Below are 15,828 nucleotides of genomic sequence, written 5' to 3' on the forward strand. Positions count from 1 at the left end.
TCGCATCAGGTGGCCAAAGTATTGGGGTTTCAGCTTCAGCATCAGTCCTTCCAGTGAATATTCAGGACTGATTTCCTTTAGGCTGAACTGGTTTGATCTCCTTGCAGTCCAAGGGACTGTCAAGAGTCTTCAACACCACAGTTTAAAAGCATCAGTTCTTCGGCGTTCGGCTTTTGGGGACTTCAGATTCAACCGGAATGGGGCAGAACATCAGACCACCACCAGGGGGCTCCCACTGAGTTCCAAGAGACTTCTGGGCAGGGGTGTCACTGGGTCGTAGAACGGGAAAAGTTTGGGACAGGCTCCTCTGGCCAGGCAGACTGTGTGGGCTCAGTGTAAGGGGAATATGCTGGGGTTAGGGGGCCCCACAAAGATCTGGGAAGAGGAAACCCTAGCCGGGATGGGGTCGTTTCGGCCGGTCACCCAGGAAGTCCTGAGTGCACCCGCGGCCGCTGCGGCAGGGGGCGTGGTCCGCGCGTCTTTGCCTGGAGGGTGTGGCCTAGCAGCAGGGGCGTGGTTGGGGCGGGGCCTTCGCGAGGCGGGGCCGCGCGGAACCCCGGCAGCGGCGGCTGAGGCAGGAAACCGGGGCTTGGCCCCGGCGGCGCCGGCGCGCGATTCCATCCCAGTCCCCGTCCTAGCCGAGCGACCCTAGGGCCGGAGCATGGACTCAACAGAGCCGGGTAGGCGGTCCGGGACTCGTGATCCTCGAGGGGCCTCTCCCGACCGTATCCTACTTCCTAAATCAGTGAGGGTCCCCTCCTGCCCCTCTCTGTCCGGAGAGCTGGGAGAGGAGTTCCTGAATGGGGAGGACGCGGGATTCTCCACTGTGGGGACTCCCAAGCTGAGAGGGGGCCCGGGACACCAGCCCCTGACCCCCTCCCCCGTAAGAGTTCACCCCGGATGTCTGGGGGAGGGGGCCCAGGAAGGGGAAGTGGCCGCTTCTGCTTCTGATATTTGTGATGGGGGCAGGGTGTCACGACTGCTGATGGAGAGGGCAACGCGGCAGGATCCCCACCCAGCTACTCCATTGCCCAGGGAGGGGAACATGCTGATCTGCGCCCCCTAGAAGGGGTGCCTGCAGCAGAAACGTGGCGAGGTCCGACTTTGTTTCCGCCAGTCTTTGTGTCTCTGATTTGCATATCGAGTGTCATTTGGTCTTTATGCCTCTCCGGGTTTCAATCTGCCCGTGTGTGTTTCTGCCGCGGGCCCTGTGCTGGTCTGTCCCACGTGTATTTCCATCTGCCTGGCCTGAGGTCCGTGTGGCTCCATTGTCAAGCTGTCTCTGTCCCTGGAGACAGTGCGGCTGTATCTAGGACATCTGTTTTGTCACTTTGGTTCTAGGCCCATGCATGTGTGGGTGTCTCTGCTTCTCCAAGCAATGCTCTGTGTTGGGTTGCGCCTGAGTCCATCTGCCTGTCCTGAGTCGGGCTCCACCCAAGCCCACACTCCCGCCATCCCAGCCCAAACACCCACACCATCCTGCATGCCCCATGGGACCAGAACTCTCTCTCTCTCTCTCTCTCTCTCTCTCTCTCTCTTTCTCTTTCCTTTCTCTTTCCCTCCTCCCACCCCACCTACCCACCCCCACCCCCACACACACACCACACCGCCCTGCCAAGGTGCAGTGGGTGGAGAGAGGCTTCTGTTGGCCTATGTGTGATACTCCCCTCTCCAAGGGTTACCCCCGGCTCCTGAGAGCAGGAAGAGGTACAGTGACATCTTCCGAAGCCTGGACAACCTCGAGATCTCACTGGGGAACGTGTGAGTCTGAGCCTGAGTCACCCCAAATTCTGCCAGAACCCCTAAATCCCTAACCATTTAGGGTCCCTAAGCCCCATTAGGAACCTGCAGCTTCTGGATGCACTTACCTAATAACCCAAGAAGCCTAAGAGAGGGCCCTCAACACATCTGAATATCCCCAAATTCAACCCCCTAAATCCACCAGCAACCCCCAGAGTGATCCTAGGGCCCCCACGTATCCTTCTCGTGACGCTTGTGACTCCTTAAAACATTGGAGAGCTTTATAATCCTACTCTAAAGCCCAAAGTTACTCAGGATCCTTCAAATTATATCTCAAATTTCATTTAAAAAAAGCTCACTTCCCTCCCTAAAGTCCCATCCCTCAGGACCCAGATATGACAGATGTCACAGAGGTGATATCTAGGACCATCCCCAAACTTCCCTGGGGTCCCCAGCACCCTAGGTGGGACAGACTCGGTGGAGGGTGGCATCCTGACTCCCTGACCTCCCAGGACTCTTGAGATGCTGGCTGGAGACCCTGTGATTTCAGGAGACCTGGAACCTGACAAGAAACCCACAGCCACTTTGGTGAGAGATGGAACCCAGGGGACAGGGAGGAGGGGCCTCAGAGGAGAGACTGAGGAAGGTGGGGCGCTTGCACTGCGTGTTGCTGAATGCTGTCTCCCCCCACCCCTCAGACCAGTGAAACCAGCCGCTGGAGTGGCCCCTCCCCAGAGGATCCTGCACCCCTTACAGGTAGGGGGCTCTGGGGCCAGAAGCGTGGGGGCAGAAAGGAGTCCTTCATCACCAACTGCCTGTTCCATGCACCAGGGGCATGGCAGTGCACACAACAGGCGTGAGCCCCTGTCCTCAGGGAGCCCCAGTCTCAGCAGAGAATCAGCGTAAGATAGCAACCTGGATAAGTAAAAGCAAGGAGTGTTTGGGGAAGCCATGGCATGTAGAACAGGGTTCACTGGTCTGGTCTGAGGGCTCAGGGAAGCTTCAGAGGTCCCCCCATCTGCCCCAGGGGAGGAACTGGACTTGCGGCTCATCCGAACCAAGGGGGGCGTGGATGCAGCCCTGGAGTATGCCAAGACCTGGAGCCGCTACGTCAAGGAGCTGCTGGCCTGGACTGAGAAGAGAGCCAGCTATGGTGAGGGCTTCCTGGGCCCAGTCTCAGGCCCTGCACTGGACCCTGGTGTACTCACACCCTGCCTGACTCAGACCCCTGCTGTCTACCCCCAGAGCTGGAGTTTGCCAAAAGCATTATGAAGATTGCCGAGGCTGGCAAGGTGTCAGTCCAGCAGCAGGTAGCCCTGAGCAGACACTGGCCCCCAGAGCCCAACCCCTCCAGAATCCCAGCTGGGCCCCCCCTAGATCCTCAGCATCCTCTAACACAAGCTGTCTCTCCCCTCCCCCAGAGCCAAATGTCACTGCAATATATCTACCTCCTGTTTCTGGAGCACGACCTCAGCCTAGCAACCCTGGCCATGGAGACACTGGCCCAGCAGAAAAGGGACTATTACCAGGTGAGGGGGGCCCTCATGCATCATTTCTCCACAAGCATCCGGGGAGGCACCACTACCATCAGCACCATTTGCTGATGAGGAAGCCGAGACCAGGGATGCTGCGGAACTTGCCCGAGGTTACCCAGCAGAGATTCAAACCAGGCTTCCTGTGTGATTGCAAAACTGTGCTTTTGTTTGTCTGCGGGCCATGGGGCGAGATGCCGAGTGTACTCAGGAAGAGAGCCTTGGCATCCCCAGCTCCAGACCCAAAGGATGGAGGTGACCACCGAGATTCTTTGCGGAGAGGCCACCGGGGTAGGGGAGGGCAGATCTGGGGGAGAAGACCCAGGAGAGAGTGCAGACCCAGAAAAGGGTCCAGAGGGTGAAAGACAGGTGGCCACAGTGAATGGGATGACCAAGCAACCCAGGCAGCATTCCTCATTCCCCATCCTTCCCAGCCCTTGGCTGCCAAACGGACTGAGATTGAGAAGTGGCGGAAGGAGTTCAAGGACCAGTGGATGAAAGGGCAGAAACGGATGGTGAGGCCTAGGGTTGCGGGCTGGGAAAGCGGGTTGGGGGAGGAGATGAAGAAGCCGGAAGACCCGTCCCTCTTCCGCCCCTAGAACGAGGCGGTGCAGGCGCTGCGGCGGGCCCAGCTCCAGTACATGCAGCGCAGCGAGGAGCTGCGGGTTCGCTCCCAGGTGTCGCCTGAAGACCTGGCTCTCCAGGCCTCACCAGGCCCCAACAAACATCAGGAGCGGCGGCGGCGCTCTCGAGAAGAGGCCCAGGCCAAGGTGCGGACCCCGCCCAGTGCCCCGCTGCGCTTCGGCGCCCCCAGCCCCACGGATCTCTCCCATACACGCTCCCTGCCCCGGTTTCTCCAGGCGCAGGAGGCCGAAGCGCTGTACCAGGCCTGCGTCAGAGAGGCCAACGCGCGGCAACAGGAACTGGAGGCCGCCAAGCAGCGGATCGTGTCACACGTGCGCAAACTGGTGCTGCAGGGGGACGAAGTGCTGAGGCGGGTGAGACCCTAACCTGACAGCTGCCCGCCACGCTCAGTAGCACCGCTGGGCCTCACCTGCCCCTAGACCGCCCCCGGTGCACCAGGACTAGCTCCCTCTCCCGGGACAGCCAGTTTCTGCCCCCAGACTTCCTTTCTCGTCCCCACTCAAGGGGTCCTCCCCCGAGGTTGACCCACCCGGGTTCTGATCACACTCCTATGCCAGCGGCAGGCTCAGTCCCTCAGCCACCTCCCATTGCCCTGCCAGGCCCCCAGGCCTGGACCAGCCTGGACGGAGCTGGTGTCTCTCAGGGTCAGGCCACGCCCCAGGCTCCCGGGCTCCGCCCCTCTCACGCGGGCTCCGCCCCTCTCGCGCGGGCTCCGCCCCTCTCGCGCGGGCTCCGCCCCTCTCGCGCGGGCTCCGCCCCTCTCGCGCGGGCTCCGCCCCTCTCGCGCGGGCTCCGCCCCTCTCGCGCGGGCTCCGCCCCTCTCACGCGGGCTCCGCCCCTCTCACGCGGGCTCCGCCCCTCTCACGCGGGCTCCGCCCCTCTCACGCGGGCTCCGCCCCTCTCACGCGGGCTCCGCCCCTCTCACGCGGGCTCCGCCCCTCTCACGCGGGCTCCGCCCCACAGGTGACCCTGGGATTGTTCCGGCTTCGAGAGGCTCAGGCAGAGCGTGCCCCCCGCGCCTTCGCCGCCCTGGCCGAGTGCTGCCTTCCCTTCGAGCCTGGCCAGCGATACCAAGAGTTCGTGAGGGCCATACAGCCCCACTCCCCACCGCCCCCGCCACCCGCCTATTCTTTCCAGGAGTTCACGCACAGGTGGGTCCCCAGGAGCAGGATCAGATAGGAAGCCAGGGAGACACGGTGCCAGGCATTTGGGTGGGGTTGTCCTAGTCGTGGGAGGGTTGGGAATTTGGGGTTACTGCACTGGGGGCCATGATGCCCATGGCCATAGGGCTTGCAGACCCAAGTCCGTGAAGTTGTCAGTCCCCGGCCAGCTTCCTGATTATCAGAGCCCTCAAACCTCTCCTCTCAGTTCCCCTCTGGACACAAGAAAGAAGCTCTCTGGAGCACCCCCTCCACAGCTGGAGGAGAGTGCAGCTGAGCCAGGCCCTTGGGAGGACACAGGCACAGGCTGCCAGGGTGAGTACCGGGAAAGGCGGGCAGGAGTGGTGCAGGGAGAGGGCCGCACCTGACCAACCTGCCCTCCCTAGGAGCTCCGGGCCCCACTGTGGGCAGCGATGTGGACGGTGTGGGTGGTGGCAGCGAGCCTCGTTCCCAGGACTCTCCCACCTCCAGTCCAGGTGGGACCATCCTCGGCCCCTGGCCAGGCTCTGACCCTCAATCTTGAACCCTCTTTCTTTGACCTCTGACCTACCCTGCATCCCTGACCTATTTTCTCAACTTCTGACCCATTCTCTTAATCCAACTTGGAACCACCGTTACCCTCAGGTTACTGACCTATATTCTTCAGCCCCTAACCCCTGGCCTGTCTGACCCCTCTGACCTCTGACCCTTTCCCCAAGGGCATCCGTGGGTGCTTTGGGAAGGCTGAAGACCAGGAAGGTCTCCTTAGCCTTGGAGCCTCCCCCATGACCTCTGTGACCCTCACCCTCTGTAACCTTCTGACTCCAGGCTCTGGCACAAGGCGGCTGGTAAAAGTGTCATCCATAGGCACCGAGTCTTCAGATGACTTTGAGGAGCGAGACCCTGGTGAGGCTGGAAGCAGGTGGAGGTGGGCTGGGGATGGACTAGGCACTTCTGACCCTGTCTCCCTCCCTGCAGACCTGGGAGATGGGCTGGAGAACGGGCCAGGGACCCCCTTCAGGAAGTGGACACTATCCAGCGCGGCCCAGACCCACCGGCTGCGGCGGCTGCGGGGCCCAGCCAAGTGCCGAGAGTGCGAGGCTTTCATGGTCAGCGGGACAGAGTGCGAGGAGGTGCGGCCTGGGCTGACCCCCAGTGACCTCTCTGACCACAGGCATCTCCCCGACCTGAGATTCTAAGACCTTCCCATGAGAGGCCTGCCCTGATCTGATGCTCCCCTATGAACCCCCTGAGAATCTCTATGACCTTCTCTCCCCACTGACCCTCATGACCTTCCCTTAGTGCTTTCTGGCCTGCCACAAGCGCTGCCTCGAGACCCTACTGATCCTCTGTGGACATAAGCGGCTACCAGCCCGGACTCCCCTCTTTGGGGTCAGCTTCCTGCAGCTGCCCAGGGACTTCCCAGAGGAGGTGCCTTTTGTGATCACCAGGTGCACGGCCGAGATAGAACAGCGCGCGCTCCATGTGCAGGTGCTGCCTTGACCTTTGACCACCCCTAGTAGTGACCCAGCCCTCTCAATGGCCAGACTGCAAGCCAGGTGTCCACTTCCCACCCCTGCCCTGCAGGGCATTTATCGGGTCAGCGGGTCCAGGGTCCGCGTGGAACGGCTGTGCCAGGCTTTTGAGAATGGCCGAGCGTTGGTTGACCTGTCAGGGAACTCACCTCATGATGTCTCGAGTGTTCTCAAGCGATTCCTCCAAGAGGTGGGTGCTCAGTGGCTTGGGACTCATGGGCCAGATGGGCTCAGGCTGAGGACCCTCTGCAGCCCACCCACACCCATATCCCCCCTGCCATTCCACCCCCAGCTCACTGACCCCGTGATCCCCTTCCACCTCTACGATGCCTTCATCTCTCTGGCTAAGACCCTGCATGCAGACCCTGTGCACGACCCTGGGACCCCCAGCCCCAGCCCTGAGGTTATCTGCTCGCTGAAGACCCTCTTGATGCAGCTGCCCGACTCTAACTACAGCACCCTGCGGCACCTGGTGGCCCATCTGTTCAGGTGTGCACTGTCCTTGATCTTAACACGTGACTTCTGACCTGAGGCTCAGACTGTTGTGCCCCCCTTAGACATGGGACCACTGACCCCTGACACTGACTTCTAACCTTCATATGTATTTTCTGAGCTCTGAAACTTAATACACGACTCCTGACTTTGGATGCTGACCCTTGACCCCCATCTCCAGGCTTGTGGCTGCTGGTCGCAATGACCAGAACCTCTTACCCATGACTTGAGCAAGTCGCCACTAGCCTGCTTTGCAGGTCCTACCCAGTGACCAGTAATCAGACACTCTGTGCCCTGATCCTTCTGCTCGTGCTGTCCCCAGGGTGGCTGCACAGTTTGAGGACAACAAGATGTCTGCCAACAACCTGGGCATTGTATTTGGGCCGACGCTGTTGCGGCTGCCCGACGGTCCAGGGCCAGCCAGTGCCGGACCCGTCACCTGCCTGCTGGATTCCGCACACCAGGCTCAGCTCGTCGAGTTCCTCATTGTGCACTATGAGCAGATCTTCGGGCCTGACGAGCTCCTCCTGCCCGCTGAGCCCCTGCCCCGAGAACCCAGCCCACCCCCTGTGACCCTCCCAGCTAGCCTCCAGCCACCACACTTACAACTTGTCCTGGACCCCCTGCCCTTATCCCTAGCCTCAGACCGGGACCCAGACGCCATGCTCCTTAGTGCCCTGGAGAAGCATCCCGAGGCCACGCTCCCAGAGGTAGGAACCTGCTGGACCCACAGACATGGGGAGAACCTGCTCTCCATGTAATCCTCCCACTCTCTCTCCTGTCTGCCTTCCTTCCTTCCTTTCCCTTTAAAATTGTCTATTTCATTCCCTTCTTCCTTTATTATTGACCCTGCGCTCATCCTGAAAGGAAAAATAAGGAATGGAGTGGTGGGAAATAATGGAATAACAACAGGGTACAGCCTTGCAGAGATCCTAACATGAATACTATTGATTCCTTCAACAGAATATTTATTGAACACATACTGTGTGCCAAGCATTGTTCCAGGCACTACATATATATCAGCAAAATACTCAGACTCCACCCTCTCGGTTGCCTACCTTCTAGTGAGGAAAAAACCAACAATAAACAAGATATGTGATACAAAGTCATACAAAGGTATACAGGATGTTACAAGGTGATGAGTACTATAAAGGAAAGAAAGGGTTGGGTCAAGTAAGAGACAAAGGGTTAGGTAAAGTAAAAGAAGTCAAGGGCACCAAGGTGAGAGGTGGTGGGTACTTTGCAACAGTAAATAGGATGCTGTGGGTGGGTCTCATGAAGAAGAGTTTGCTCAGAGACTAGAAGGATGTGAGGGGGAAGTAAGCCAGGTGGAGATCAGGGAAAGGGTGTTCCAGGCAAAGGGAACAGCCAGTACAAAACCCCCGAGGTAGGACCATGCCTGGAGTGTTCAGGGCATAGCCCTATGCTGTAATGAATGAGTGAGGGGAAGGTGGTAGGAAGTGAGGCCAAAGAGGGGTGTGCAAGCCTCCATTGACTGCACACCTGCAGTGCAGGTGAGCTTCCATACTAAGTGCCCTAAGAGGTACGTACTGTTAGTGAAAACCATATGTAGATGGGACTCTTAGGAGAGGCTTCCTGTCCCTCGGGTCCTGATATACTCACCATTCCTGAGAGCTTGGATCTCCCCTGTAGAACCCCAGAGCTGGGAAAGGGGCTATCAGTGAGGTGTGGGACTCAGAACTTCAGAAAGTGCTCAGAACACAGAGAGAGCATTCCAACTGCTATTCGCATTTAGCTAAGGGATAAACTAAAAGGTAAACAGATAAGCTAAAAAAGCAGGCCTAAAATTGTAGAAAGTATAGCAGGATGGAGATCAGTAGTTCGCCCCTTCCTAACGGAGAGTTGGCTGTCACTTTCCAGGCTGGTCCTCTGCTGCCTGCAATGCGGGAGACCTGGGTTCGATCCCTGGGTCGGGAAGATCCCCTTGAGTAGGGAATGGCAACCCACTCCGGTATTCTTGCCTGGAGAATCCTGTGGCCAGAGGAGCCCAGTGGGCTACAGTTCATGGGGTCGCAAAGAGGCAGACATGACTGAGTGACTACCAACCAACAACCTCTGCTGAACAAAGGCACTCCCACTTTACAGAGCCCACAGTTGAGATTAATGATAGCACGGCAAGCAGTACATTCTTAAGGGCATCATTTCTCCCCAAATAACAACTGCAAAGAGGAGCTTTGTTCAAGTGTCTCCAAGAACTAGGATTTTATAGCTGGTTCAAGAGTCTCCAAGAACTGGGATTTTATTCCTGGAGGTCTCATTCCTGGGTTTCTTACAGATTTCAACTCTGCAGAGTGAGCAGGAAGAGGAAATAACCGAAGACATCAAAAATGAGGGAGGGGAAGGTGAGTGTGTTAGAGGTTAGCCCAGGGTTCTGGGGTTGCTCCTGCCCTGGGGTTGCTGGACTTGGTGATGACAATGGAGGGTGGTATCCAGAGGACTTTGGGGTGCTTAGCATTGACCACCCTATCCCACAGTGCCCAGCCAAGGGCCTGAGGACTCACCCCTGGGGACACAGCCCCGTGGCCACTTCAGCCGCCAGCCAGTGAAGTATCCCCGGGGAGGTGTGCGGCCTGTCACCCACCAGCTGTCCGGCTTGGCCCTGGTGGCTTCCAAATTGTCCGAGGAGACCCCCGTCACATCAGTGCCCCAAGGGAACTTGCAGAGGCGAGGACCCAGCCCTGCCGCTACCACCCGTGAGGACAGCCCTCTGCGCCGCACCCCTCTGCCCAAGCATTTTGAGATCACCCAGGAGACAGCCAGGCTACTCTCCAAGCTGCACAGCGAGTCTGTGCCCACGGCCACCTGCTACCCAGACCCCCAAACTGAGGAAGCTGAGGACCACTTCTGACTATTCCAGCGCTCTGATCAAGAAGGCCAGGACTGAGAAGATGGGCCCAGCTTCCCAGGAGTTAAATGTTGGGGGTGTCTGGAGAGTTGCTCTGAGGAAAGACTACATGGCCTAGCAGAGAACTAAAACTCTTTTGGCGGTACCAGGATACCCTCTACAAGACACAGGTCAATGTCAAGCATCAGGGCCACTCAGGTTCAGAAGTTACTCAGGGTCAGTATAGGTCACGGGATCCTTGAGACAGGGGTGCTTTTTGCTACTTTGGTTGTGGCCACTCCCCCATCTCTGCCTCCTTAGCTGATCCCAAGTGACCAGATCTTGGAGGGTGTGGCAGCTCAGATTCAGCATCCTGGTGGTGCCTGCGGTCTGGTGGCCTCTGAATAAACTGTGTCTTTTATATCCTTGAGTGTCTTTCTTTGCTGGGGGAGGGTGACACAGGAGAGGTCGGTGAGGCAGCAGTCTTCCGCTCCAGTTTCACCGACTACGGAAGCCAAAGCCCTTATTTTAATCTCAGAACACCCCCGAGCATGTACAGGCGGTAGAGGCTGGGCCTGGACACCTGGCTGAGTCACACGGGCCGGCCCTCCCAGAGCTCCGCTTGCGATCTGGTCCTGCGAAATCAAACACTTCAACAAAGTGCAGATAACCGAGACAATAGGGCTGTGTGCTCTGGGACGTGGGAGTCCAGGGCTGCCACAGGCGTGGGCCGGGCAGGGAACAGCGCTGAGGAGGGAGGCATTCCGAGAAACCTGAGTGCGACCGGACAGTCAGCTGGGGCCAGGCGTGCGGTGGCTCTGGGCCGGCGAAGCCAAGGAGGGGCTGGGGTCCGGGCGAGGGGAGCGGGGTCGGATCAGGGCGTGGCTTGGAACTCGGCGACGGATTGGACGCGAGGGAGCGGGCGGGGGAGGGCCGGGGCGGGGGCGCGGACCAAGCGACCACCCGGACGTGGGCCCGGGCGGCGCCGGGTCACGGCGGGAACTCTCGGCCAGCCCCGCGAAGGCCCACAGTTGCAGGCGCGAGAGGTGTGCGGGGACAGGAGGTGGGGGTCCCGCGCCGGAAGTGGAGGGGGCGGCCGAGGGGCCGCGAGGCGGAGAGGAAACGGGCAGCTGCGGTTCCGGACGCCCCTGTCCCTGCCGCGGCTGCGGAAGCAAGGCTCCTCCAGGTGGCGGGGACGGGGCGGGGCTCGCCCAGGTGGTGGGGGCGGGGCGCCGCGACGGGGGCGTGGCGGCGGGACCCCGCCTCCCGCCCTTCCCGGACCGCTCCGGCCCGGCGCTTCCAGACGCTCTCCTGCTCCCGCCCTGGTCGCCCGGCCATGGGTCTCGGGCGCGGGGTCGCCCAGTCTGCGGCGTGACGGGCGGCTCAGGTGAGGCCGGCATCGACTGGGGGGTGGGTGGGCGCGGGCCCCGGGGAGGGCGCGGCACGTGCCCGCGGGCCCCAGGCGCCTCACCCTCCTCTCCTTCCTTCTTCTCCTCCCCCAGCCTGGGTCCCACCCCCACCCCCCTAGGCCAGGCCTGCCACCGCCTTCCTGACAGCCCCTTTTGTCCCAGAGGCCGCCAGCGTCTTCACTCCCACCCGGAGCGGCCCGACGCACCGCCTGCTTCGGGAGCACTCGCGCGCAAAGCAAAGCCCGCCGCCCAACTCATGGAGCTGCCTCACTGTCCAATCTGATCGCCCAGGTCACCACACCCCAGCGCCGACCTCCTGCCAGGTCCTAGCAGTGGCCCCACCCTGCGAACACGCCCGCTGGTTTCTGCTCCCTGCACTGACCCTGGCACCAAACTGAAACTCCCTTGTCTGCTTTCACGGCTCACACCCCTTTGTCCTGCCCGAATCTACGCCCCCCACCATCACCCAACACAAGTTGGTTACAGATTGGCCCCGGGTGGGCAAATAAGTTTTGTTTTGCTTTTTTCAGTTAAAAACAAAACCGCCCAGTCATTTGATTCAGGGGATATCTTTACAAGAGGCTTATTCGTAATTAAGCAACAGCTGCCCACCCCCCAACCCATGGAGCATTCTTTTCCAGGTCAGCCCTGTCCCCACCAGTGCCGCTTTGCCATGAGGCATCTTCCCTGGTGGTCAGACATCTGGTAAAGAATCCGCCTGCAATGCGGGAGACCTGGGTTCCATCCCTGGGTTGGGAAGATCCCCTGCAGAAGAGAAAGGCTGCCCACTCCAGTATTCTGGCCTGGAGAGTTCCATGGACTGTACAGTCCTTGGGGTCTCAAAGAGCTGGACAGGACTGAGCGACTTTCGCTTTCACTTTCATCTGAGTTTGAGACGCTTGCCCTTCCCATCTTAACCCTCCCTCTGGCTGCTGCTCCCCTCTGTGTCCTTCCACCAAGGACTGCCTGTACTGACTTCCCCCTCTCTGCCCCCAGACAGTCACCATGGGCCAGTGCTACTACAATGAGACCATCGGCTTCTTCTACAACAACAGCGGCAAGGAGCTCAGCTCCCACTGGCGGCCCAAAGATCTGGTCGTGGTGGCGCTGGGCCTGACTGTCAGCGTGCTGGTGCTTCTGACCAACCTGCTGGTCATCGCAGCCATCGCCTCCAATCGCCGCTTCCACCAACCCATTTACTACCTGCTCGGCAACCTGGCCGCAGCTGACCTCTTTGCCGGTGTGGCCTACCTCTTCCTCATGTTCCACACAGGCCCGCGCACAGCCCGGCTGTCACTCCGGGGCTGGTTCGTGCGGCAGGGCCTGCTGGACACGAGCCTGACGGCCTCCGTGGCCACACTTCTGGCCATTGCCGTGGAGCGGCACCGCAGTGTGATGGCCGTGCAGCTGCACAGCCGCCTGCCCCGAGGCCGGGTCGTCATGCTGATTGTGGGCGTGTGGGTGGCTGCGCTGGGGCTGGGGCTGCTGCCCGCCCACTCCTGGCACTGCCTCTGTGCCCTGGACCGCTGCTCTCGAATGGCCCCCTGCTCAGCCGCTCCTACCTCGCCGTCTGGGCACTGTCCAGCCTGCTCGTCTTCCTGCTCATGGTGGCTGTCTACACCCGCATCTTCTTCTATGTGAGGCGGCGAGTGCAGCGCATGTCCGAGCACGTCAGCTGCCACCCCCGCTACCGTGAAACGACGCTGAACCTGGTCAAGACGGTTGTCATCATCCTAGGTGAGTGGTACCCTGCTTCCTGACTGCCAGTCTGATCGAGCGTGATGGGTGGGGATGATTTGAGTGGGGAATGTTCTCCAAGGAAGTGATACCTGCGATGAGGCCAGGGAAGAGTTCCAAGCAGCGGGAACGGAAAGTGAGATCTCCAACAGGACCAGCCCAAAGAGAGAAGGCGGCCCGCGTAGCTGTTCTGTGAGGAGAGGTCAGCACAGCCTTAAACGGTACAGACAGGAGCTTGTTCTGAGTTCCCTGGGAATTTAAGGGTTCTTAGCCAGGAGTAATGAGGTCAGTTCGGCTGTTAAATGTAGAATGGTCTGGGTTGAGGACACACACCACCCCCAAGAAACAGAATAACTCTTCCCAATCATTCCTTTTCCCCCACCAACTAACTGGCCAGTCCCACAGTGACCTTTCCACCAAAGAATCTTCGGTGTCCAGGGTCCTGTCCACTGTGTGCATGCGTGCTCAGTCATGTCTGACTCTTTTTCAACCCCATGGACTGTAGCCTACCAGGCTCCACTGCCCATGGGAGTTTCCAGGCAAGAATACGGTAGCTGCCATTTCCTACTCCACCTGTCCACCGTATACCAGTTAGGAAAGGCAGACAAATCAGAGAAAGGTTCCCCTTCTTAGCCGTTCTGCCCATCATGCTGCAAAGGCAGCAAGACAGGAAGCATTTCCTTGTAAACCGCTCAGCTGTCGCCCAAGATCTAAAGATTCCCTCCAGCTTTGAGCGGTTGTAACAGCTGGCCCTGCTCACATCAGGCTCTATCCCACAGGGGCGTTTGTGGTCTGCTGGACGCCGGGCCAGGTGGTGCTGCTCCTGGATGGTCTGGGCTGCAAGTCCTGCAATGTCCTGGCAGTGGAGAAGTATTTCCTACTCTTAGCCGAGGCCAACTCTCTGGTCAATGCTGTGGTGTACTCCTGCCGTGATGCTGAGATGCGCCTCACTTTCCGCCGTCTCCTCTGCTGTCGGTGCCTCCGCCCATCTACCCATGAGTCTGTTCGCTACACAGCCTCCACTCACACAGGCGCTAGCACCCGCATCATGCTTCCTGAGAACGGCCATTCCCTGATGGACTCCACCCTTTAGCTAACCTTGAACTTCAGCAGGGTACAGCAAATGCCACATCGCTGCCCCAGCCACTGTGGATGCACCTGGCTCTACCCAGTCTGCGGGCCAGACTTAAAGGCAGACCGTCAGTCTGACATGGCATGAACCACTGCCAGCCCTACCCAGGCACACAGCCGTGCCTGTCTCTGAGCCTGTGGGTTAGGGTCATCTATGCAACTGGGAGAGAGCTGAATGGGGTGCAAGAATCGGGCTCTGAAGTCATCTCAGGTTGGGGGGCTTTTTAACAGACACTTTTCTACTTTTTTATGCACATGCCTGGTAACCCTGTGGACTGCTTTCTTGTCTGGGGTGGTGTAGATGATAAGGATGAGAGAGACGAGGACTCTCGGACCACGCGGCCCAGGGAAGCAGGGTAACAAGGATGGATTATGGGTGCCCAGTCTGCCTGAGGCTGTTTAGGGGCACAGACAGGAGTGCTGAGTGTGAGCTGGGAAAGGTCTGTGACCCCTTGTAGCCTCCAAGGGTCTTGCCTGTCCCCATGAGAACTGAGGCAGTCTACAAGGAGGGCATGATTTAAGGAGTAAACTTTTCTACTCTGAGATCTCCAAAGCCTCTTCTGTTGTTAGCTTGGTCTGTCTGTCCGTGTCCCAGAATTGTCCACCTTGGCTCAGAATGAGCTGGGATCCTTCAACATGGCATCTCCTCGGCCCTATTCTCGCTCCCCCTTGGTCTCCTTCCTTTGTCCTCTGTCTCCTCCCCCTGTTCCCCTGCCTCCGTCTTGCCACCTGCCTGTCTCCATCCTCTGGACCCAGAGTGGTTCCTGGCCTGTGTAAGCCTGCTGCTTGCCCTTTTGTCTGAGTCCAGGTTGTTAATAGGTGTGTCTGTCCCATTGCCCACTCTATCACCTACCTATAATAGAAGGGCTAGGGGTTGTGGGGTCCATGGACCAGCATGCAGGATTTTAAAGCTGCCATTTCTCAAGCTCCTCTGCTGTGCCTGGCACACGGATATGTACTTTACTCTTTGCGACCCCATGGACTGCAACACGTTAAGGCTTCCCTATCCATCACCAACTCCCAGAGCTTGCTCAACTCATGTCCATTGAGTCGGTGATGCCATCCATTTCATCCTCTGTCCCCCCTTTTCCTCCTGCCCTCTGTTTCCCAGCATCAGGGTACTTTAGGTACATTGTTTAATCACCATCTGCTTCTTGTGGCAAAGGTGTTATACATATTTTTCATGTGAGGACAATGGCCCCAAAAGATTGAGATTTGGCCCATGGTCACATAGCTTCAGAAGGATGCAAGGGGCTAGAGAGGCCCCCGAAGAAAGGGCTTCAGTTTTCCATCAAGTCCAGAATTGGTCACAATCTCAGCCCGGCTTTGCCTGCTTCACTCTATGGTCTCAGATGTGCCAGACCCATGATGAACCCCCTCTCAGATGCTCCTATAGGCAATCTGCTAGGCGCAGAGTGAACCAGGATCTGATTCTCTGCTTCCACACCTAGCCAGAATTTGAACCCAGGCCTCCCATCAGAGACCGAATTCTTAAAGTACTAAAGCATTCAGTGCCAAAGAACCAAAAACATGTGGGTCTTTCTACATGAAATGGGGCTGGGTTTCCCTTTGGAAAACTCTCCCAGCCCTACAACAGCTCTGTGAGGAGGCAAGAATAAACTG

General features: G+C 58.7%; 3 protein-coding genes across 7 annotated transcripts in view; all 3 read left to right on the top strand.

The window, feature by feature from the left end:
• The first annotated feature begins 576 nt into the window (after window positions 1-576).
• Window positions 577-10,351, top strand: GMIP (GEM interacting protein). Of its 5 annotated transcripts, none has more exons than XM_027969334.2 (21): window positions 577-680; window positions 1,626-1,759; window positions 2,253-2,328; window positions 2,439-2,496; window positions 2,768-2,893; window positions 2,986-3,050; window positions 3,162-3,269; window positions 3,707-3,787; window positions 3,872-4,042; window positions 4,133-4,270; window positions 4,881-5,068; window positions 5,286-5,392; window positions 5,464-5,553; window positions 5,885-5,962; window positions 6,035-6,189; window positions 6,359-6,547; window positions 6,644-6,781; window positions 6,884-7,080; window positions 7,406-7,793; window positions 9,380-9,446; window positions 9,579-10,351. In XM_027969334.2, the coding sequence occupies exons 2-21, from the start codon at window positions 1,653-1,655 to the stop codon at window positions 9,950-9,952; spliced, it is 2,901 nt and encodes a 966-aa protein (XP_027825135.1). In that variant the 5' UTR covers window positions 577-680; window positions 1,626-1,652; the 3' UTR covers window positions 9,953-10,351. The 5 variants fall into 5 exon arrangements, with proteins under 5 accessions (XP_027825135.1, XP_027825138.1, XP_027825136.1 ...); XM_027969337.2 differs by having other exon boundaries at window positions 1,677-1,761; window positions 2,196-2,328; XM_027969335.2 differs by having other exon boundaries at window positions 1,677-1,761.
• An 878-nt stretch (window positions 10,352-11,229) lies between these two features.
• Window positions 11,230-14,748, top strand: LPAR2 (lysophosphatidic acid receptor 2). Its single transcript, XM_060415356.1, is given in 5 exon segments — window positions 11,230-11,315; window positions 11,500-11,660; window positions 12,334-12,874; window positions 12,877-13,074; window positions 13,854-14,748. Coding segments are annotated over 3 exon segments (1,044 nt in total). The 5' UTR covers window positions 11,230-11,315; window positions 11,500-11,660; window positions 12,334-12,342; the 3' UTR covers window positions 14,168-14,748.
• The window catches only part of PBX4 (PBX homeobox 4), a 67,401-nt gene continuing 64,532 nt past the window's right edge, over window positions 12,960-15,828 (top strand). Inside the window, exon 1 of the mRNA XM_042249565.2 lies at window positions 12,960-13,074. The gene's annotated coding sequence lies outside the window, so the exon portion shown is untranslated. The remainder of the gene's footprint in view (window positions 13,075-15,828) is intronic.

The sequence above is a fragment of the Ovis aries genome, chromosome 5, assembly GCF_016772045.2.
Source record: "Ovis aries strain OAR_USU_Benz2616 breed Rambouillet chromosome 5, ARS-UI_Ramb_v3.0, whole genome shotgun sequence".
NCBI lineage: Eukaryota > Metazoa > Chordata > Mammalia > Artiodactyla > Bovidae > Ovis > Ovis aries.

Coding starts and splice junctions, on each gene's coding strand:
- GMIP (XM_027969334.2), top strand. CDS start 1,653: ATGTGTGATACTCCCCTCTCCAAGGGTTACCCCCGGCTCCTGAGAGCA. Junction 4,043..4,132: donor GAGAAGAGGCCCAGGCCAAG/GTGCGGACCCCG, acceptor CGGTTTCTCCAG/GCGCAGGAGGCCGAAGCGCT. Junction 6,782..6,883: donor TCAAGCGATTCCTCCAAGAG/GTGGGTGCTCAG, acceptor TTCCACCCCCAG/CTCACTGACCCCGTGATCCC.